The sequence below is a fragment of the Brassica rapa genome, chromosome A09 (assembly GCF_000309985.2).
Source record: "Brassica rapa cultivar Chiifu-401-42 chromosome A09, CAAS_Brap_v3.01, whole genome shotgun sequence".
In the NCBI taxonomy this organism is placed as follows: domain Eukaryota; kingdom Viridiplantae; phylum Streptophyta; class Magnoliopsida; order Brassicales; family Brassicaceae; genus Brassica; species Brassica rapa.
This window is the reverse complement of record NC_024803.2, coordinates 33,481,780-33,503,042: the sequence shown is the minus strand read 5'-3', so window position 1 is coordinate 33,503,042 and position 21,263 is coordinate 33,481,780. Positions and strand designations below refer to the sequence as shown.

Sequence of the window (21,263 nt, the reverse complement as noted above, 5' to 3'; positions counted from 1 at the left end):
TAACTTTTAAATATATTTTCACAATTTTATTTGGACAATTATCAATAATAGCACCTTTTGAGTTTTTGTCTCATAAATAGCACTAGAAGGAGAAAGTCACAAAAATGACATTCATTAAAAATATCTCTAATACCATTAGTTTAAAATTAATAAACAAACAAAAATAAATAAAAACAAATAAAATAAAAATAAAAATAAAAAAAATGAAAAAATGAAATTTTTTTATAGTTTCAGATTATATGTGTTCAGATTAGAACTTTTTTTATAATTTTTCTTTTGAAACTCATTTTTTCGAATTTTTTTTTTTCAAATTTTCTTTTTATAATTAAAAAATACTTTTTGAAACTGTTTTTAAAATTTTTATTTTTAATTTTTTAGTATTCATTTCTTATTTTATAAAATTTTAAACTCTAATTCCAAAACCCCACCCCTTAACTCTAAACCCTAAGGTTTGGATTAATTAACCCAAGAGGTATAAGTGTATATTTACCTCTTTAATGAAACATATTTTTGTGCTTGAGCCTTGAGTGTTAGTTTGAGAACATAAACTTGGTTTGGTGCTAGACTAGTCTTTTTCTCATTTTATTATTGAGTTTATAATTAATTATTTAATATAACATATAAATTTAATTTTATTAAAATAAAATTCATGTTTTATTATATATAAAATTCATTACGAGTTTTGTGAAAATTAATAAATACTTTGTTAAAAACTAATAATAAATCAATGACCTATATAAAAGCTTAAAACCTAATAAATATGACAAATAAGAAAATAAGAATTTTAATACAACATATAGATTTAAATATTATTAAATAAAAATTCGTTTTTAATTATATGTAAAATTCATTACAGATATCAATACTATTATTTATGATGTGATTTGGGTTATTTGTCATCTTATCCATGTTTTTAGCTAATTTGCTTACTTGTCATTTTTTCCATGATTTTAGGATAAATCATTAGTTTAATTAATATTATTATTATTTTTTATTTTGATATCTATATATTTATCATGATATTTAAAATAATTAATAAACTCGAACCTATTTTGCGGATATGTATACTAATATTTTTTAAAAGTACATTTTAATATATAATTATCATGATATTTAGGACATTTAATTAATAAATCAATGACTAAGCTAACACATAATAAAAACATGACAAATAAGCAAAACAGAATAAAATCATGGAAAACATGACAAATAAGCAAAATCAAAATAATTATATATCTACATATTTTATAGTTATATTATCTAAATTAATAAATTATGGACTCAACTTAAATTATTAATAAAGTAATGACTCAATTTAAACATAATTAAAACTTGACAAATAAGCAAAATTACCTAAAATCATGGAAATCATGACAAATAAGCTAAATCACTTCACAAATAATAGTATAGATATCGAAATTATCCAGAAAACTATAACCAAATTAGAAGCTTTGATTTGGGCAATGAAATGTACGAAGAACTTACGACAGTTTCAGGTTACGTTTGTAACGGATTGTTCTCAATTAGTGAAGATGAGTTCGGAACCAGCAGAATGGCCAGCTTTTGAAAGTGATCTGGAAGATATCAAGCTTCTTCGGAGAAGTTTCCACAACTCGTATATTGTTCATGTACCTCGGACGGAGAATCAACGGGCGGACAGCTTAGCACGTAGTGCTAGAAAGCAACCGTCTTTCGTCGTTCACATGGATGCAGAGTTACCCAATTGGTTTACAGAGTTCTGTAAAGGTCTTGCTGTCAAAAAAAAAAAAAAAAACTATAACCAAATTGGATTTGAAATTTTCTTGGATATATAAACAGGTTCCTATATGTTATCCGAATTAAGTGGAAAACTAAAATAATTAACCAAATTTTACAGATATCCCAATATTATTCGTATATCTCTAGAACTTAAAAACTAAAGACCAAAAAATTCAAAACGAAATGCCAAGACCTTACAGTTCGGTCCGTTTTTAAAACGGCTTTGACGTTCGTGCTTTCAGTTCGCCCCTCATCGACCGTGGTTAATCAAACTTTATATAGTAGACTTATGAAACAGGAAGTCAAAATGTTGTTAAATCAAAGCTTAAATCGTGAGCTTATTCTCTAGACGAACTAGAACTTCTGTGGGATAAGATTACATCCACATAAAAGTGAGGGTAAAATATCTTATATATTAAAACAGAAGTCATGACTTCTTTTCATGTGTGATTTTTTTAGTTTGGACCATTCCTAGAAAATATCATATTTTACATAAGTTCATTATTATATATTTTAATACCTTTATCATTTTATTTGAAATACAAATGAATATATTTAAAATCTTCTAACAAAATCTTTTTAAAATCTCCTTAGAATCTTTTTAAATTTACTTTCAAAAATTAGTTAGTTTTAATTTAAATTATCATAAAATATAATTAGAAATTAAAATTGAATATAGTTTTGGTTTATAAACGAAAATTTAAATAAAATGAAATTAATTAATTTCACAAATACATTTACTAATAATTTTTAAAGATTTTGTTAGAAATAAATATTTATTTTTATTTTAAGTTTTTCAAATTTGTTTTCTAATAAAATCAAAATCATGATTTTTTGATGAGTGATATTTTTATTTGGACCCTCATTTAAATTTTATATTAAATGTATATCACTAATGCTAATATACATAACATTTTTAACTACTTTAATCATAATATCTTTTATATCTTTTAATTTTTTAAAAATAAATTAAAATTCTAACAAAATCTCTTGAAAAAGATTATAATAAGATCTTAATTGTCATAAATTGAATATAAATATTTTCAACTAATTTTGTAATTAGTAATGAAATGTTACTAAAAGAATAAAATTATATCCTATTTTATCAATTTTATAATAAAATCTATCATTTTAAAATAAAAATGTTATATTGAAGAAAATATGATCAAATTATTTTAAATTGATAAATTAACATATTTTATTTTCATAAATATAAAATATTTATGCTAAAAATATAATATGTTGGTAGAACGGGTTAATATAAGTAAACTATATAATACATGTATAAAATTTTAACTTATCTTAAACTTTTTAATATACAGTAATTTATTATATAGAATAAATAAACATTAAAAAATTACTAAAAAAATCTAGCGATTTGAATTACGGATCATGATTATAATAAATTAAATATAAAATTATTTTCATATATGTTGTTTCATGCATTAAAAAATTTAATTTAGTAATCAAACGCAAATTCAATAAGACAAATATATAATAAGCAACATATATATGTGATGATTTTAATTTACAGTATGAAAACTATAAAATTATTATATTTGGCATAATTATACAAATATTTAAATATGTGAGTAACATTAAAAATATATAATAATTATGTAAAACAAATATCTATATATATAAATATGAAAATATATACCCGCACGGTTGTGCGGGTGGAAATCTAGTTTTTTTTTAAAAAAGAGACCAGACATAGCTGGAAGGGGGAGTTGCCCAAACCGTTGAAACATATAATGAAGAACAGAACAAAAGTTTTGTGGTACACAAACAAGTCTTCTCCTCCTGCAATGGACTCACCAAGTGAATGACAAAACCAAACTCAACTACTTAGAATCGAGCACCGTTTCATTTCAAAGCTACTAAATTTTACTTTTTGGCTTTTTGCTTCTTCTTATCCAATGATGCTAAGCCAGCTCCCAACCCTGCAGGAGCCGCCACGTTCGTTGTTTTCCCGTTTCCAGAGGTTTCTTTCTTCTCTTCTACCTTTTTGGCCTCCCCATTTTCGCCACTTTTCTTAGAAGAAGCTGCAGTTCCTGGATTGATCAGTTGAGATAGCTGTTGCACTGGAACACCACTCTGGGGACGAACCAGTAGCCCCTTAGCAGCTGCCTTCTTCCTAACTTCAGCTGCAGCACGAGCCGCTCTTTCATCAAAACCTCTGCCCCGAGGTTGAGCCTCGTTCAGAGTATTAGCCCTCTCTGCCGCTGCTGCGTTTTGGAACGCCTGTATCAGGTCTGGACGTGACTGTTGCACCCCCGATCAGGAAAACGATTACATTACTATAAACAATTTTGTGATTTCCACCAAAAACACTCCAGAAACTTAAAGCTCCAAGTAAGATACCTTCAAGAGATCGATAGCCTTTTTCGTGTTGGCCGCATCGACTGCCTGTCCTTTCTGCTTTTGTGCAGTCTTCTGAACCTCACGCATCTCAAAAGTCTTCATCCAGTTTTGAGAGTCTTTTGTTCTGGAATCATTCTCTCCCAATTGTTTGACAAGTATATCATAGGTTTTCTTCTCATGCTGACGAAAACAAAAACAGTTTCTTAAGAAGATGAGACAAAAAAAAAGAGAATTCAAAGCCTTAAAGAAGCTGTAATACCTGTTGTGAGAGCTTGAATAAACCCATGCTGTTGCACGCAATGGCAAGAGCGTGGTAGCATACTGCAGTCTGAATGTGTTCCGGACCAAGAAGCCTCTCGTTTTTCTTCAAAGCGTCTTGAAGATAGCGTAGAGCTGTGTCCATCTTGCCCATATCTTGATACATCATGGCAACATTTATAAATGTGGCTGCAACATCTGGATGATCAGGGCCAGATGAAAGGCCAAGTAAAAGCAAGGCACGGCCCATGTTCTGTAGAGCGAGCTCTGTCTGATTCAGCCCATGATAGAATAGAGCCATATTGCCATAGCTGCAGTTCAGATACCCCAAGTAAGTAAACATATATATCAAACCAGAGAAAAGAACTGCAAGTCCTGACTTTGAAATGTCAGTATACTTCTAATGAATTGTGAGGGAGAGAAACTATATTCAGTAACAGGCTTGTTCAAAACGTCTTTAGGATACTAAATATGGCTCGTCCAGAATATTTGACGCAGCAAATGCTGAAAGTCTTGTCATTTTTCAACTCGGTACAAGTTACAGTAATAAAATAAAAGGAAAATGGTTGTTACCTGTGAGCAGTATCAGGATGGTCCAAACCAAGGCAACGCTCATTTATGATTAGTTCCTTGTGTTGCTGCATTATGGCACCAGCCATATCTCCAGCATGGTACAAAACCATGGCAAGGTACCTGGAAAGCATAGAAAGACAAAAACCGTAAGGCAAAGATAACAAAAAACCGTAGATACTAGTCTAAATAAAAAACAAATAGATGATCAGTGGACATCAGGCAGTAGAAGGATTACCTGCAGCAGTTTGCAACTTCCCTGTGCATTGGACCAGTCACCTGGAAATAAGATTAACTTGATCAGCAGTTTTAGAGTTAAAATATGTGGACAGTCTATAAGATGTATGGCCACTTTACCTGTTGAAGTATCGAAAACGCCTCTGAGAAAAACGTGTAGGACTCGCTAAGCATGCCCTACAAGAGATTAATCACTTTAGTAAGAGAAAAGCCCTTCATGATGTAACAGGATGAAACAGGATAAAACAATTAATTTGAAAAAGCATAACTATAACTACCTCAGCGAGTTGGACCTTCCCCATCTCAACGAGAGTTTTAGCCTCAGAGCATACAGGGACAGAATGCTTAACAACAGCACGAAGATCCAACACATCTGACGCATCAAAAGGCGAGGTAGAACCAAAGTCGTATTTACGAGCGGCAACACTGATGCCAACCTGTTAACCAAAATAAATAACGATTAATAACAATAATTAATTGACATTAGTAACAAAATTCTGAAGGAGCAAGTTATGTGTTTCTCTACTTACCTTCTGGCAAAGGTTACGGAGTACAGGTACATTTTTAGCTGTAGTTCTCGCCTGCTCGGGCAACTCAAACTGAAAATAAGCTCACATTAGCTTCAGGTGGTTATAGTAGGTAAGAAGTACAAGTAACTTGCTCAGAAGGGTGACAACACTTCAAATAGACAGTGGATAAAACAAGTTTAAACTGATAATGATTATTATACCTCAAACTTGGCTTTGGCAAACTCTTGAATGTCAGACCATAGAATGTTGGAATCAACCATCATATAAGATGCGAGACTTTTCTTTGCAGAAGCTTTTCCTTTCCCTCTTCCTTGACCCTGTCCAAATTTCAAAGGTCAGTATAGTACCTTATACCAATCAGAAACAATAAGTATGCTTTGTTAAATGAAACTGTATAGACTGCTCCAAAGAACGAAATAGCATAATTCAAGAAGAACAAACAAGGAACTATATAGATACACAGACTTTGATAGTGCACACGAACCTTCTTTTGATTTTTAGCATTCACGTTGTTGGTGCTAGCTTTTCCTCCAGTAACATTTCCGAAGAGACAATTTAAGAAATGTGAGACTGCTGCACCAATATCGTGATCCTCTATATCTCTTAGAATGTCCTGCAGAAGCATGTAACAACGTTAACTAACGAGCTTGTCTCTTGTTCAACCATGTTTGTTTGTAGTGTCAATTTTACAGACGTTATAAACTACCTTGAGAATGTGCTTGGCAGATCTTACGGTAATTTCATTCAAACAAAGATCCCACAAATGAGGTAAATGCTTCACTCCATTAGCAATCTGATCATGTACAGCCATTGCTAATAACGTCAGCCATGGAGATAAATTTTACAAAACAACACTGGAGATGACGAACTTACCCTTCCAATGTAACGAACATTGACACCATGAGAATGGAGTGCTTCAGTCAAAGTTTGACCATCCATTGGGGAAACTTCAAGAGCGCAAAGATCTGCTATGAATTTTGGAAGCACCACATCCACAAGGTATGAACTAACTTTCTTCACATTTTCTTCATCAGCAGCTATCTCCTGGTTAACCCAAAAATAATAATTAATATTAAATCAGTTAAACAAATACAAGGAAAGATCTTGCCGCAGCACCTATAGCAACATAACATACCTCTTGCGTGCCACCTAATTTGAAGTCAGTGAAAACATTAGGGTTAAATGTTATTTCATCACATAGTTTGGAACTTTCAGATGATCTGGCTGCAGAATCGGCAGTGGTATCTTGCTTTTCTGCAACAGTTTTCTGTAGATAAAAACAAAGATATCAGCAATTACAGTGTCTTGTAAACTCAGTTACAGCTGTTCTCTGACATTTCTATTCACCGAGTTCAATTGTATTAGCAATGTATTCAGTATTGTCTACTACTACAAATGAAAATAGTTATTTTCATCATTGTTACAGAAGCCAATCCTACTTGGTATTTTGACTGTGTGCTTTCATTTCACAAACAGATGTAAGCCCATACCTCAGAAGTTGACGCTCCGTTTTCCTCTCCATGGCTCAATTCATCATCCGTCTTAGAAGTATCAACACTAACATCAGAAGGATCAGGAACAATATCCGTCCCTTCATCAGTCTTGGTTTTACGTTTTGATTGAGATTCAGCCTTCATCATGACATATGTACTGATCAATACCTCTAATAGTAAAATGAATGAAATATGTTTATAAGGAATGAAGAATCTGTACCTGGCAAAATGAAGTGATAAGTTCTGGTCTTAGTACACAAAAGCGTGACTCTGGACCCGTGTAATTAGCATCCCGAGGCGTCACTCTCATTAAGTCCAGAAGATAATGTCTGTTGTCACTCCCAACAATCCCCTTGCACTCCACTGGTGCAGCTAACTTGAAGACATTCTCGGAAGCATCAATAACATCATGTTCCTTTATGTGAAGAAGTTTTGCAGCCTCAAGCACCTGCAGAAGGAATAATTCAGGAAAAAGAATTATGTTAGAACAAAAGTGGTCGTATACTAAAGATGTGTAACAATATTGTACATATAGATAAATACTAGTCTAGAACTATCACACTAATGACTACAACATCCAACAACAAGATTACCTTAGCATGAAAATCTTCATTCCAGCATATTTTCTTGCCATTATCGACTGAACCATACAAAAGCGCATCTGATTTATCCCCTTGAAGGATACCTGGTAGAACACTCTAAAACACAGATATGAAAACACATTGCAAGCTGTTAAAATATACGGATGCAAGACGAAGTAAAAAAGAATTGGCAGTTACAGCATTGGTACGTACCTGAGCAACAACCCGATGACCTCTGTAGTCAATAATGGCCATAGCCAGATTATATAACCCTGGTACATCTGCTTCTTGATACAACTTTGTGCCTTTCAAGTCGTTGTTTGCTGAGGCATAGGTTGCCTGCTCATTCTCTACAAGAGGAGCCTCACTACAGCAGTTAAGCTCTGCATTGTGTTCTCCATCGCATGTTCCTTCTTTGCAGGGAACCTTATCAGATGAGGGTATTTTCTCAGCCATATTACTTGAGGGACGTTTCTTGGATAGCTGTTCAATGTCCGCATCAACAGCAAAGCTGAAAAAGATATTGTTGTGCACATACCTACAACAAATGCAACATTGAGACGCTGATGCAAAATACATTGATGTAAACATCTAAACGATTCAAGTCATATTTCCATATTTTAGACAAAAGATAATCATTCAACTGACAAGATTGCATAGCAACAATGAGCTCAAACCATAAAGATACGGGTGACAATAGCGATCAGCGATAAAGACCAAAGGATGAACACTAACATGTGCAGACACTCTGGATCAGTTGGATTAATGGGTGGTATACATCGGCTGATTACACCAATTGCCCCGTTAAGAGCCGCATCGACAAAGTCAGAAGAAACCTTGTAAAGAGCTCTGTCACGTAAGATCCTGAAACGAAGGAATTAATCAATAAGAAGCAAACTACAAAAGGAACAGACTGACATGATAAGAAGTTTCATGGAACACAAAAAATTACTGTAGTCAAATATCACATGTACCTCTCCTGAGGAGTAGCGTGAGGGAACTCCCTGCAGGATTGCAACTCTTCGTTCCAATCTCTTTGCATACCAATCAGCTCACTACCATAGGAAATGGTCAGTGCTTCTTCTGCTCTGGCAGCATCGCGCTTGTGATCTGAGCCAGATGCAAGAGCTTACGTCAGATATAACATTACCGAATCTTATTTCAACCGTATCTTTGTAAAAATGGGAAGAAAAGTCCATTGTGTTTTGAAATTCTAAATAAAAAGAACTTATCTTCTCATATATTAATAGTTGTAAAGCGCATGGTCTATATATAAAACAGAATGAGCATGCAGACAATAAACAACCAACAATTTGGACAAGAAACTAAATATAACCAGTACCTTAGGATGCAGTAACAGATACAGAAAAGAAAGAGACTTCTAGGATCTATTGCATATAAGGAAACTAAGATCAAGGCAAAGCTTTCATTTAAATCCTAATCATTGCTGGCGTGCCATGTTAATATCTCAGAACCATAATCAGTGCATATATCAGGATATGTGGTGGAGAAACCGTCCTCTAAAAGAACCAGTCCAGCTGGCCTCAAAAAGACAGAGCCAAGCTACTTAACCAAATTACTATGCAGCACGAAAAAAATATACTGTAATATTCAAGTTCCGTATGTGCAAAGTTGATACGGACTAAGACAGCTTATAAATTCAAACTCACCGGGAACAGGATACGGTCTTAGCCATGAGTGTGGCGGCAAAAGCGATTGAACATTTTCAAAGGGATGTGCAGAGGCTTTCTTTTCCATGACCTCACGGAAAGCTTTGTAGTCAAAAGGAAAAAAAAAAGTACTTAGCAAACTGAATGATAAATATCAAGTCATAAAACGAGTAGTAAATAAACTAAGAAGAATTACATATATACTTATTCCCACCTTTTTTAAACTTAGAGCTAAGTTTTTGCAATAAACCAATGAGTGTAGCTGTTTCGAACCCAGATTTACTCGGCCTTGGGTCGAGAATATTGCCGCCGCTAGAATTAACGTAAAAGACCTTTGTTGTGCCCGTGATACAGTATTTGTTACCTTCAAGCGTCACAACATCCAAATAGATTAAGTCTCCTACAAGCCTGTCATAAAACAAATTATTATTAGATACTTACAGCCTCTACATAAGTTAAAAGCAGAAGGTGCATACCTTCTGTGGCTTGGAGGAGGGTTGAAGGACGAGAAGACAATGCTCTCCACACATTTGATATCTTCCGTTGGAGAACTGATCAACTTCCTGAGCGAGGCAGGTACATCGTCCATGAAACCGAGGCAATCAAGCTCTGGGACGTTGGGTTTGTCTGATTCAGAAAAGAACCGTTCAGCGTGCATGAACAGCAAAATTATTAAGTCAAAACACTAAAAAGAAAAAGATTCAAATCAGAAACCTCCAGGATTCTGAGCTTTGTTCAGTGCTGCGTCATACTTCAAGGCAAGCGTAGTTGACAGGGAGGAGTGGAGCGAAGAAAGCGAAAGGAGGTCTCTAGCTCGGTGAACGTGAGCCCTGATAGATCTATCATCGTACAACGCTGTGGAAAGAAAGAAACAAATACAGTCAATTGTCAAGCAATTAGTGTTCAACAAAAAAATATACAAATTCTTAAAACCTACCAGCAATCATTTCCAAGGAACAACCACCAGTTGTGATGTCAGCAACTTCAGAGATCTCATTGTAATCTTCAAGATGGTGAGTCTCATTCTCCTTATTGCGGAGCAACAACTCGTAGCAAGTGAAGTAGCATGTCTCCGGGGCATCAAGAAGGAACTGCCTTATATCCATCACTGAGTCTCCAGGGTTCAACTGAAAAAAAAAACAGATTAGACAGATTCAGTAAAAACATATGAGATTTTTTAAGACAGAACAATAATAGTAAGTAAGGTAAAAAAGAGAGAAATTTTGAACTCACTTGTAGCTCCATTTTACCGCCACTCTGTGTTTTGACAGAAACAGGATAAAGACGAAGTTCACCTGTGAAAGCAAAAGCATATTAAAAAAAAACTGAATGCAATTGAGAGATAAAATCAAACCAATGCTACCTAGAAAACGCATAAAGAGCTAACCTTGTTTAGGTTGATCATCGTTACTTGCTGCTACTGCTTGTGATTCGCTATCGTCAGCGTTAGGAACCGGAGGAGGAACTTCATTGGTTTCAGGGACGGTAGCTTCAACAGCATTATCAACGGTTCCATTATCAGGAACAGAGGCAGGTGCAGGAGCAGCAGGAACATCGGATTGAGGAGCAGAGTCAGTGGGATTAGCAGCAGAGCTCTGAGCCGCAGCTCTCTTGGCCTTTGACTTGTTCGACTTCCCAGCCATTTCACCTAAAGAGAGATAAAATTATCTAGTGAATTAGCATAAGCAAAAAAAGTAAAGGGTCGAATAAACATGCGGATATGAAGCAAGAACGATTGAATTTGAGAATCTCATTCATTTTTTTACGGAAACAGAGATAAAGGAGCACCAGAATCAATAAAGGGTAAACAAAAAAAAGTCGCGGATGCGAAATCAAAAAGGAGATATAGCAAAAAGGGTAATTAAAGGGGGTTTTAGTAGAGGATCTAAAGGAGTTACCTTGAGGGGGCAAAGAGAAATGGGATGACGGCGGCGGCGGAGACGACGGAGGAGAGATGAGGTTTAAGGAGGGTTGAAAGTGATAGAAGAGGCAGGCGGCTGATGATTTTGCTGACTCTTTATTAGAAGCTTGAGTTGAGTTAGCTGGAGAGAGGAACCAGTCACTCTTTTTGGGCTTTTGTTATTTTTGGGCCTTCTATGGGCTTTTCTTTTTTTTTTTATGATGATTGCGTAGTTTATTGCTAGTCATGTGTAATTAAAAACGTTAATTAAGATTCCTCATACAGACGACAGTAGCAATGGGTTTGATTTGATGGTACGAGGAACCGGTGGTCTCTCAGTTAGTACCGATGCGGTTTCGATTTTTTGTTTCTTGGGTTGTGGTGGGCCAGCTCACTTAAGTATGTGGTAGTGATGTCTTAATCCTTTCTGCTGTACAACTACTGGTTTTGTCATGTGTCTGTTACAGTCTGTAAAGGACTGTTTTTTACAGATTAAAAAGTCTACTTTCCACGTTTATGAATACTAAACTAACCTTTGGAACTTACATGCATCAATGCTTTATAAATAATAAAAGACATAGCACACTAGCCACATTATATTTATATCTCAGTATATCGTTCATCAATGACACAACAATTCATATTCCCACATTATGCTAACAAAAGTATAGCTTTCAGTTTTTATTCTACCGAAAGTTAACTATACTACCACCAGTGAATGTTGGTAAATGGATGTTGTAAAGCTTGACCGAAGATTAAAACTCTAAGAGTGAGACACACACGCCGTAACCGTGAGGCTTATTTGGGTTGTGAGGTAGGAGAGAGGTGCTACACAGCATGATATGACACCCCTTCATAGTATAAAGAAGCATCATCAGCTCGTTGCATCATGCATCATCCCACTACACTATTATTGTTTACGTGATGAAAGCCATGAGAGTTGGGTTAGCTATGGCACTGCTCATGACCATAACGGTTCTTACCATAGTCACTGCACAGCTCGAGGACCAGCAACCACCTCCACCGATGTTACCCGAGGAAGAAGTGGGAGGATGCAGCAGAACATTCTTCTCAGCACTGGTTCAGCTGATACCGTGTAGAGCAGCAGTGGCTCCTTTCAGCCCAATCCCACCGACCCAGTCATGTTGCTCTGCAGTTGTCACACTTGGTCGCCCTTGCCTTTGCCTCCTCGCCAATGGACCTCCACTATCAGGCATTGACCGCTCCATGGCTCTTCAGCTTCCTCAGAGATGCTCTGCAAATTTCCCTCCTTGCGATATCATTAACTAGAAGTCTAGCACCAACCTATCATCTTTTCTTTCTTTTTTTCTCATTTATCTTTCACTCTAATAAATACGCTGTTGAGAGTATTATTGTCCCAGACTTTAAAAACATTTATAAAAATATAAGAATAGAGATCTCAGTCAACTCCAATCCCAACTGGTAGAGATCTTTTTGCAAGCAAATCCAGTTCAAACAAACACTTCAATTTATCAGAGTACTATAAGAACTTGGAACATTATATTTTAATATAAAAAGCAAATAACAGCTGGGGCTTGGTGGGGGGGGGGTGAGAGATAGCTCATGAGCTCATGATTGTCTGCAGCAGATTGAATGGTTCTTAATAATAAGCTTTCCTCGGATTTCCCTGTAGAACAATTGAGACAAAAGGTGAGTAAAGTACTATTACAAAAAAAAAAAACTGAGCTAAAAGATACGTGAAAGTACCAGTGGATTGGGTCTGTGTTTGTAACCCAGCATCATTCGCTTCTTGTACTGCTCGTATATATCATCCTCAGGGTTAACTTCTCCTGGAGCAGAAGCCCCAACTCCCAAGTTGTTAGTCTTTACATCTCCTGCCATTATAGGGTCTGCCATACCCTTTCTAGAGCTTCCTATACCTTCACCTGTAACCCACTCCTCCAATTTTTTTAACCTCCTTGTCTCCATAAGGGAACAAGATACAGAAAGAAACTAGGTCACAAGTTTACAGATAGAGCGAGGCAAGTAAGCACCTTCTTTCCAACCCATTTTTGACAAGAGCTTATGTCCGACATTATCTGCTTGGATCTTTGCCTTCTCAGCTGCCTCCTTTGTGGCTTTTAGTGCAGCTACATCGTCACACTTTGCAAGGAATTTATCTAGCTCCTCCGGTGGGATATAATCACCCATGTGATGACCTCTCTTCCCGGAGTCCGTGGAGGGAATTGCTGAAATAAAACATGGTTGAGCGATAAGGCATTACAGTTGCTTCAAAATAAAAGAAACAGAAATAGGATTCATTCTCACCAGATGAGCCTTGAAGAGAAGCTGGCGGGGGCATTTCATCTTTTGACTGCCTAGGACGTCTCATCTTCTCTTCTTGAGCAGCCTTCTTCATGTAAAACTCCATCATTGAAATAGGGTCTGCAGCTTTCGGCGCACTAAAAGAGTCGCCTGCGATGTAGACAAAATTCAACCCACAGTTAAAGCTAGATGTTCAATAAAAAGAGATAACCTAGGCAGACAAAAAGGCTAAGTGACATACTGTTGTTAGGTCTTGTAACTGATGCCTGAGCAGATCTAGAGGAAGCTCCGGATTCTACAGAAGCATCATAGAGAGCGGAAGCAGGGATCTGATAGCCTCTTTGTTGCTGAGCTGGCTTTTGAGAAGTGATTGGTGTTGTGGACATCCGAGGGCCTGCATCACCTGGAAAGATAATATGAAGGAATCCAGCGTTAAGAATATACCAAGATGTGTTAGCCGAACAAGCAGCCTCACATTATACACATACTACAGAGCATACATAATTCTCATTATAAAATACTCTATACGTTGTTTGAAAAAAAAACAAGAGATGAGGCATATTTTCCATGCACATGCTTAGCTAAACATATTCTGAAACAGTTAAATAACATAAAAAAAAACAGTTGCATAAATAAACACAGGTGTGGTGTAATAATTACCACTGTGAAGTCCACCAGATTCCTTGGACTGTGAAATAGATTTTTCCTCTTCAGACAGCCTGAATGCATAGTACTTGTAATCCGCACAGCTCTCATCAAAAAGGAATCTGGTTGGGAAACAAGATAAAAGATGCATAAGTCAAACAAACCCACACGAAAACCCCTAGTACCAACTTAGTATGTGTATAAAAGATAAAATAACGAAACACTAAGCAATGAATTTTTCACATACTTAAATAGTGTATCCCCAGGATTCTTTTGGCGTGTGACATCCTCAAATGCCCTTCCATTCTTAGCAACAAAGCTTGCTAGTTTATCAGCAGCATTCTTCACAGTAGGATCACTGGGCGCAGGAGGAGGTGCTGCACATCACTTATAAAACTGATTAATACCGAGTCCATGAACAAGGAATGCAAACCACTCTTGTAGCAGTCGTGGCAGATATTCCAAATCTTTCCAGCAATTGGATTGTTGGTTAAGGAAGACACTGCACAAAGACATCATATATTTACTATATGTAAACAGCCATTACCAACAACATCTGACACTTTGGCTGACTTGGCGGGTGCGTCTCTTCCCTGCTCTAGCTTCGGACGCTTAGCAGATCCATGATCAATTTTCACATCCCCTTCATCCTCGTCCTCTTCTTCACCAAGCTTTACAGGAGGTGCAAGAAGCTTAGACTTCTGCTTCAAGCTGAAAGCAAGCTTGCCACCTTTCTTCTGTGCATCATTGGTCTTAAACCCAATGGAAACTTTAGTAGCAGAAGAAGGCCTAGATATAATCTTCACAGGCTTGGACTCCTCTACAACATGAGGAACCTTATCCTTGGCGTCATCCTTCTCCTGTTGAAGCTGTCTGAATCTTTCCATGAAGGACCCATCATTCACAAAGATGCTAGGAGGAGGTGCTCCTTTATCCATTGCCAACGGTTCAGATGATCTCACTGTTAAACAGATAAGCTCTCAAACATTTAGGAAAAAGAAAAAACAGAGCAAACGTATTCATCTGATGGGATTCAATAAAAGCGAATACTTATCGTCATGGATTCGATTGAATTAGCAAAATCGTATCAATCAAACGCTATAATCGTAAGGAGTGGTGGAATAACAATCTAGATATCTCAAAAACTGAGCATCGGAATTAACTAACAGAAACCCTATGTGACAAACAATCAATCGATTCAGAAGAGCTCAATTAAGATCCAGAGACTATTGATTATGAGAAACAAATCGAAAACACGAAGAAAAAGCGATCTTATCACCTGCGGCGGTTTCCGGTCAAAAGTCGTCGGGCAAAACGCAACGGACGGAAGGATAAGAATCGGAATCAGTAACTCAATTTTGTGACGTGCGTTTGGTTGCGTCTGAACAAAATATATAGGAGGCCTTTTTTTTTTTTTATACTCAAATTGATTTTAGATAAATAAAGGGACAAAGTCCATTAACCTTACAAAAACCCACGTCCAACCAACACAAAGGCCCAATGCCTAATCCGAGAACCACAACACATACAAAGCAAGATGGGTTTGAGCCCACTCCAAGCCCATCAACCCGCGGAAACCCTAGACACTATCGGTCATTTGCTCTTCCGCCTCCATGCAAACGGCGTCGCCGGAATCTGAAATGAGTGTCACCGGAGACAAGCGCACGGTCGCAACAACGAAGGCGGTCCTCAACCGAGATCTTCCATCGGACATACCGAGATCTCATCAGGACCACCAATTGAAGCTGCACGTGACACCTTCGCCTCGGCCTGACCACCGCTGCATCGCACCTTCGTCGGAGCATCTCTCTCGACTCACCGGAGCTCGTAAAGTACCGAGCCTCCACTGAAACCACCTCTTCACTAATGTGCTTTCTTCTCACCACGGAGAGCTGTCTCGACCAAATCGAGACCTTAACGATCTGAGCTTTAACCGCAATCACGGAAACCAAACACCACGGACCACCCCGATCTATCATCGGTACCAGACCGAAACCGTAGAAAACCGGATCCAAAATCAGTCCCCAAACCCGAACCCACGACAGAACTTCAACACCAAGAGCCGGCGACGTCAAGCTATATAAGCCTTGGCGCCCCAGAAACAAAAGCCGGCGAAAGAGGAGTTGAGGAAGCCCCCTTCTCCCGGAAACAAGGGCCGGCGTCGACGGAGCTAAATGAGCCTACGTCTCCCGGAAATTTCAAGCCGTCGCCATTTCTAATCAACCAAGACGCCAAGGTAGAGTCAACGATTTGCTGCTACACGCCTCTCATCCACCGCACGGAGTGAGGAAACACGGAGGCTACCAACCGGAACAGAACAGATGAGACAACCGAACCTCCTCCACGCGCAATCGACCCTACAGGAAGCAAAGGGGCTTCCTACCAAACCCTAAAATCCGACCTCACCAGACGAAACCACACCCTCTCTGCGTCTAGACTCCAACCACCTGGCATACCACGCTGAACCCGGAGCTCCCCTGTAGCAGAGACGAACACGACGGGCCTCCAGAAGCAGAGCGGCGACAAGGCAGGGAGGGTGAAGAGAACACCGGTGAAGCAAAGGAAAAACGAAGAGACAAGAGAAGAGGAGGAGCCTCCGGTGCCGGATCTTGCGCTCACGCGCCGTCCGTACCGGAGCGAGTGAGATCTACTTCGACGAACAAGACGCTTTTATTGTCTCTTGATAAGCTGTTAGACCTCTTTTCTTTTGTTTGTTTCTTTTTACACTTCAGCTTTTAGTTTTAAATGATATAGGAGGCCTTTTTATTTGTGTTTTTCAATTGGATACTTATATTATTATATAATTATAGGAAGACCCCAGAATGTTTAAAAGTTTCATCTCCCGTCCATTCTTCAGAACCGTAGGTAGGAATGGCCACTCGGGATACCAATCGGGTTTCAGTTTTATCAATTCAAGTTTTAGTTTTTCGGATTTATTAAAATCAGCCTCACTCGGATTATTTAAAAGTTTGGTTTGGGACCGGTTCGAGTTCTATCAAATTCGGGTCGGGGTTAGTAAATCTTCAAAGAACCGGTATAACCCATTGTACTTTCGGGTTCGGGTCTCAATCGGTTCTTCGGTTTAAAAATACCTAACTTGTACCTACTTTGTAACTAAAACATAAATGAAATCAGTTCTTCGGATTTAAATTACATGATTTGTACATATTTTAATAGCCAAAGCATAAGTAAAATCGATTCAAAAATAAGAAAAACATCAAACGTGATCATTCAAAATCAAACGTGATCATTCAAAATCAAACGAAAGATAAACATAGTTAGTGATAGAAAAAAATCAAATAAATGAAATAATAAAACAAAAACTAAGTTCTCATGAAATGAGAAACATTATTCAATGAAAACAAAACCAAAATCTAAAAACTTTAGGCTTCAACTATTACATTCCACCATCAATCTTTATGTAGCAGATAATTATTTTGGAAATTCAATAATATCTTAAAGTACTTTGGATACATATTAAAAATTATGATCATATTTGGCAGAAGCTCTTTTTGTGATTTTAAATGTTTCGGGTTCTATCGAATATCCATTTAGATTCGGGTTCGATTTATATAATATCCATAATCCAAAATACTAAAAAATAAGATCCATTCGGTAATTATGTCGAGTTCAGATCGGTTCGGATTCATTTATATCGGATCGGATTCGGTTTGAATTTCCGGGTTCGGTTTATTTGTCCAGCCCTAGCCCTAGCCCTAGCCCTAACCCTAACCGTAGGAAAGAAAGCGAAATTGGATCAAACCTGAATCGGCCCATTATATGACGGCCCAGTTTAATTTTCTGGGCTGATACGGCCCATTAAATGGGTTGTTGAGTAAGGATTTTATTTAATGATAAAAAAGATGAAGAGAGAGAGAGAGATGTGAAATAAATAAAGCTGCAACGGTAACAAGAGAAAGCCACGTGCACCAGGAGCCGCTTAACTGGCCCCTGTAACGTTAACTCCAACGGTTACATACTTCTTTCTCCTTTCCTTTTTCTCCCCACCCCAACCCCAACCAACAACATCAGACTCGCTCTCTCTGCGAATTCTAAACAATGGAGCCTGCTCAGATCGACTGGAAGCGAATCGATTCTCGTTTTGTGGAAGACGTCTTCTACGAACACCTCCGAGCTCCCAAATATTTCGACTTCTTGGCACCAAATCACTTAGACACCGTTGACGACGACGCTTGGTTCTGCAAACCTGGTACCAGTCTCTCTATCTTGTCTCATCTCTTCATCTCTTTGATGCTCGTTACTGATCTTGTCTCCCTTTCGTTTCAAGATTGTAATCATCCCAAGAGACCTGAGGATTTCTTCCATACGCCTACTTCTTCCAAGGTTCTTGATTTTCTTGTTTTTTTTTTCATCACAAACACTCCCCAAGGTTTCTCATTTCGTGTTTCTTTCTTGAAGCATCCAAGTCTGAGAGATAAGAATCAGACACCAGGATCTAGTACAGAGCAGAAGCAGAGGTACTGCTTCTTGAAAATCTCCGCCTTTGAATGATTTTTGTTTCATACTTATCATCCATTGACTTTGTTGTAGGAGGAGGGGACATGACGAGAGTGAAAACCAGAATCCAAACTTATCCACGCCTCCAAGATCATGGCGAGCAGCACTCAAGTCATCCTCCGCCAAGAAGATGAGTAAAGAGACACCGAAGCTAAAGAGCACGCAGTCAGCTAGGAATCTGTTCTCAGGGAGAGATATATTCGGACATATCTCAGAGTTCTGCTACGAGTTGAAGAGATTAGCCACAAGGGTAACCGAGAGAGAAGATACTACTGGGAAGATTGAAGTGAAGGAGACTCGTCATCATCAGCCTTACTCAGTTCATGAGTTGGAGTTGAAGAAGGAGAGAAAGCCGTTGCTGGAAGTGAGCAAAGAGAAGGTCCATGAATCCAACAACACCTTTAAAGAGAACCGTAGAAGAAAGAAGTAAGTGTTGATTCTTTGTGAATGTTTTGTTTTATTATGTAAAGTTACTAACTTTGGCGTTGCAGGAGAGTGGATGATGCGGAGAATATTCCTGTCTGTCTTAATGGGGAGACTGTAGTAAAGATGAAAGGAGAGGAGTGTAGAAGAATTAAGTAAGTTTTGTTACTTTCTCATAAGGCTTTGATGAGTTTAGTACTAAAAAACTTGGGATTTTTCAGGAGAGTGGATGATGCAGAGAACATCCTTACACCTCTAAAGCTTGGGAATGTAAAGAACAAAGGACATGAGCGGTTACTGCAGCAAATCAGAACAAACCCACCATCTCCTCAGTGCTTCTCAGATAACAGAACAGCTTCACTGAAGGCCTTGGTGACCAAACCTACGGTATGTAAATCTCAAACTCCTCTTCATGTTCCTGCTAGAAACAGACACATAACGAGGAAATGGATGGGGTTTTCTTTTGTGTGTACATCAGGAAAAGGGAATGGTTGAAGAAGTGGTGAAGAGAAAGGAGGAAGAAGAGCAGAGCAGAGACAGTAACAACAAAGAAGGGAGAGGCTTGGACGTTCTCTGGTTCTTAAAGCCTTGCTCTATGGCCAACTAATTTTTTCTTTTTTCTTTTAAACTTCCACCAAGTTCATTCATTCTTCTATATTTGATTCATTTTTTTTTTGTTTTAAGTTCATTTCAGATGATCATGCTCAGATTCAAAGAACATGTAATATTCTGAGCAATTTCTATTCATCAATCTTACCTTTACATATACAATAAATAAAATATGTTTAAATAAAAGAGAGATTGGTATATAAAAAAACAAGAAGAGGAGTATGATCCATCTCTGTTTATTAAGAAGATCAAGTACAAGAACAAAACCCTAAGTCTCTATCATCATCTTGATTCTTGAAACATCCCAAATCGAAACACAACGAAAGTAAAGTGAGAGAGGAAACATGATGAGAGATATATAAATATGTACAGAGAAAGAGAGAAGAGAGGAACAATTTAATTAAGGACGGCGAGGAGAAGAGGAGAAGAAGCAATCGAGAAGCCTAGACCAAGCTATTCTGGCGCGAGCGAAGACTCTCCCTCTATAAAGCCTGCCTTCAATTTCCATCTCCTCCATCGTCTGAGCGAACGCCGTCAAACATCTGATCGGTGGTATGTACAGCGTTAACGGCGCCGCCGAGAACGCTATCGTGAATAACAGCTGTAACATTCTCTCGCTTCTTTTTTTGGTTTCAGGGAAACGCAGATCGCAACCTGGTTATGACTAGTGAGTGGTACCTAACACAGATGAATAACGTTATTAAGTAAGATGGTTGATTAGAAAATAAGATGAGAAGATTGCTGCTTCATCACATGTTTACCCTCTTGTCTTACAACTCCCACCCTCTCCAATTCTAACTTTTTAATCTTAATATTATCCTATGGTCCATGTCATTTCTAGTAGCTACTCCTAGATTGTAGTTGACCGACAGTTTAATAATGAAAATATTACATAATATACTCAATATTACATAATATTACATTGAAAGACAGTTTCAAGTTTAATATTACACTATGAGACAGTTTGTACTACTAGAGTAGTTTTTCCTAACCAAAGCCATTTCCTAGTCATAAACTAACTAAATAGCTTGTAAACAAAAGAAAGTAGGTCCCATTTCTTTAACATATGATTTCTACGGGATTTCATCACATCTTCTTTTAGCAAACAAAAGAAAATGGGTCCCATGTAACTTCTTCTTCGTTTTCTTCTCACGAGTTCTTTACTTTTTTTTGTAAAATGAATGTTGTTTTTTTAGAACTTTCTTTTTAAAAAATATGTTTACAATCAGTATCTTTATTATTCAATTTATCTTTTGAGATATGTCAAGCTATATCTCTAATGATGGTAAATCATGATGTATACAACGACGTCAACATTGTGATTGATTCAAGCTTCAATCATGGCATTTATGTCTTCTCGTGTCGCCGTACTCTGTTATTGCTTCAAAACCGCAGGGGAGCCTCAACCAAACTCGATCTCC

At 37.4% G+C, this 21,263-nt stretch overlaps 5 protein-coding genes across 9 annotated transcripts; 2 read left to right on the top strand and 3 right to left on the bottom strand.

The window, feature by feature from the left end:
• Positions 1–2,048: 2,048 nt before the first annotated feature.
• Positions 2,049–11,549, bottom strand: LOC103841150 (clustered mitochondria protein). 2 transcript variants are annotated; one of them, XM_033281073.1, is made up of 27 exons: positions 10,849–11,104; positions 10,695–10,756; positions 10,399–10,588; positions 10,176–10,316; positions 9,938–10,088; positions 9,676–9,869; positions 9,462–9,563; positions 8,766–8,901; positions 8,527–8,655; positions 8,005–8,329; positions 7,804–7,908; positions 7,431–7,658; positions 7,208–7,348; positions 6,853–6,984; positions 6,591–6,761; positions 6,424–6,510; positions 6,202–6,330; positions 5,918–6,034; positions 5,718–5,786; positions 5,466–5,624; positions 5,308–5,364; positions 5,189–5,229; positions 4,954–5,073; positions 4,382–4,691; positions 4,123–4,302; positions 3,448–4,023; positions 2,049–2,164 (listed from the first exon to the last, which is right to left on the bottom strand). In XM_033281073.1, the coding sequence occupies exons 1-26, from the start codon at positions 11,102–11,104 to the stop codon at positions 3,646–3,648; spliced, it is 4,110 nt and encodes a 1,369-aa protein (XP_033136964.1). In that variant the 3' UTR covers positions 2,049–2,164; positions 3,448–3,645. The 2 variants fall into 2 exon arrangements, with proteins under 2 accessions (XP_033136964.1, XP_009115919.1); XM_009117671.2 differs by lacking the exon at positions 2,049–2,164 and adding an exon at positions 11,360–11,549 and having other exon boundaries at positions 3,646–4,023; positions 10,849–11,109.
• A 449-nt stretch (positions 11,550–11,998) lies between these two features.
• LOC103841147 (putative lipid-transfer protein DIR1) lies at positions 11,999–12,731 on the top strand. The gene has a single exon (XM_009117669.3). It carries the CDS (start codon positions 12,286–12,288, stop codon positions 12,649–12,651), a length of 366 nt encoding a protein of 121 aa, XP_009115917.1. The 5' UTR covers positions 11,999–12,285; the 3' UTR covers positions 12,652–12,731.
• A 42-nt stretch (positions 12,732–12,773) lies between these two features.
• Positions 12,774–15,723, bottom strand: LOC103841148 (SURP and G-patch domain-containing protein 1-like protein). Of its 2 annotated transcripts, none has more exons than XM_009117670.3 (9): positions 15,572–15,723; positions 14,840–15,253; positions 14,540–14,669; positions 14,308–14,414; positions 13,889–14,050; positions 13,651–13,797; positions 13,377–13,571; positions 13,090–13,268; positions 12,774–13,009 (listed from the first exon to the last, which is right to left on the bottom strand). In XM_009117670.3, the coding sequence occupies exons 2-9, from the start codon at positions 15,228–15,230 to the stop codon at positions 12,983–12,985; spliced, it is 1,338 nt and encodes a 445-aa protein (XP_009115918.1). In that variant the 5' UTR covers positions 15,231–15,253; positions 15,572–15,723; the 3' UTR covers positions 12,774–12,982. The 2 variants fall into 2 exon arrangements, with proteins under 2 accessions (XP_009115918.1, XP_033137026.1); XM_033281135.1 differs by having other exon boundaries at positions 14,840–15,258; positions 15,572–15,697.
• Positions 15,724–18,242: 2,519 nt separating this feature from the next.
• Positions 18,243–20,023, top strand: LOC103841145. 2 transcript variants are annotated; one of them, XM_009117666.3, is made up of 7 exons: positions 18,246–18,502; positions 18,581–18,636; positions 18,712–18,770; positions 18,844–19,236; positions 19,302–19,388; positions 19,455–19,620; positions 19,712–20,023. In XM_009117666.3, the coding sequence occupies exons 1-7, from the start codon at positions 18,352–18,354 to the stop codon at positions 19,838–19,840; spliced, it is 1,041 nt and encodes a 346-aa protein (XP_009115914.1). In that variant the 5' UTR covers positions 18,246–18,351; the 3' UTR covers positions 19,841–20,023. The 2 variants fall into 2 exon arrangements, with proteins under 2 accessions (XP_033137054.1, XP_009115914.1); XM_033281163.1 differs by having other exon boundaries at positions 18,243–18,502; positions 18,581–18,770.
• LOC103841146 lies at positions 20,018–20,686 on the bottom strand. Of its 2 annotated transcripts, none has more exons than XM_009117667.3 (2): positions 20,604–20,686; positions 20,018–20,520 (listed from the first exon to the last, which is right to left on the bottom strand). In XM_009117667.3, the coding sequence occupies exon 2, from the start codon at positions 20,450–20,452 to the stop codon at positions 20,243–20,245; it is 210 nt and encodes a 69-aa protein (XP_009115915.1). In that variant the 5' UTR covers positions 20,453–20,520; positions 20,604–20,686; the 3' UTR covers positions 20,018–20,242. The 2 variants fall into 2 exon arrangements, with proteins under 2 accessions (XP_009115915.1, XP_009115916.1); XM_009117668.3 differs by having other exon boundaries at positions 20,596–20,656.
• Between the last annotated feature and the right edge of the window lie 577 nt (positions 20,687–21,263).

Bases quoted from the DNA above. Each gene is read 5' to 3' on its own strand.
- LOC103841150 (XM_009117671.2), bottom strand. From the start codon at position 11,104: ATGGCTGGGAAGTCGAACAAGTCAAAGGCCAAGAGAGCTGCGGCTCAG. The intron at 9,870-9,937 runs GTATGCACCTTC...GTTTTATGACAG, and splicing joins CCTCCTCCAAGCCACAGAAG to GCTTGTAGGAGACTTAATCT. The intron at 6,331-6,423 runs GTAGTTTATAAC...ATGCTTCTGCAG, and splicing joins CTGCCAAGCACATTCTCAAG to GACATTCTAAGAGATATAGA.
- LOC103841147 (XM_009117669.3), top strand. From the start codon at position 12,286: ATGAAAGCCATGAGAGTTGGGTTAGCTATGGCACTGCTCATGACCATA.
- LOC103841148 (XM_009117670.3), bottom strand. From the start codon at position 15,230: ATGGATAAAGGAGCACCTCCTCCTAGCATCTTTGTGAATGATGGGTCC. The intron at 14,670-14,839 runs GTAATGGCTGTT...AGTGATGTGCAG, and splicing joins CAAAGTGTCAGATGTTGTTG to CACCTCCTCCTGCGCCCAGT. The intron at 13,269-13,376 runs GTGCTTACTTGC...AGTGGGTTACAG, and splicing joins AAAAATGGGTTGGAAAGAAG to GTGAAGGTATAGGAAGCTCT.
- LOC103841145 (XM_033281163.1), top strand. From the start codon at position 18,352: ATGGAGCCTGCTCAGATCGACTGGAAGCGAATCGATTCTCGTTTTGTG. The intron at 19,237-19,301 runs GTAAGTGTTGAT...TTGGCGTTGCAG, and splicing joins GAGAACCGTAGAAGAAAGAA to GAGAGTGGATGATGCGGAGA. The intron at 19,389-19,454 runs GTAAGTTTTGTT...GGGATTTTTCAG, and splicing joins GAGGAGTGTAGAAGAATTAA to GAGAGTGGATGATGCAGAGA.
- LOC103841146 (XM_009117667.3), bottom strand. From the start codon at position 20,452: ATGTTACAGCTGTTATTCACGATAGCGTTCTCGGCGGCGCCGTTAACG.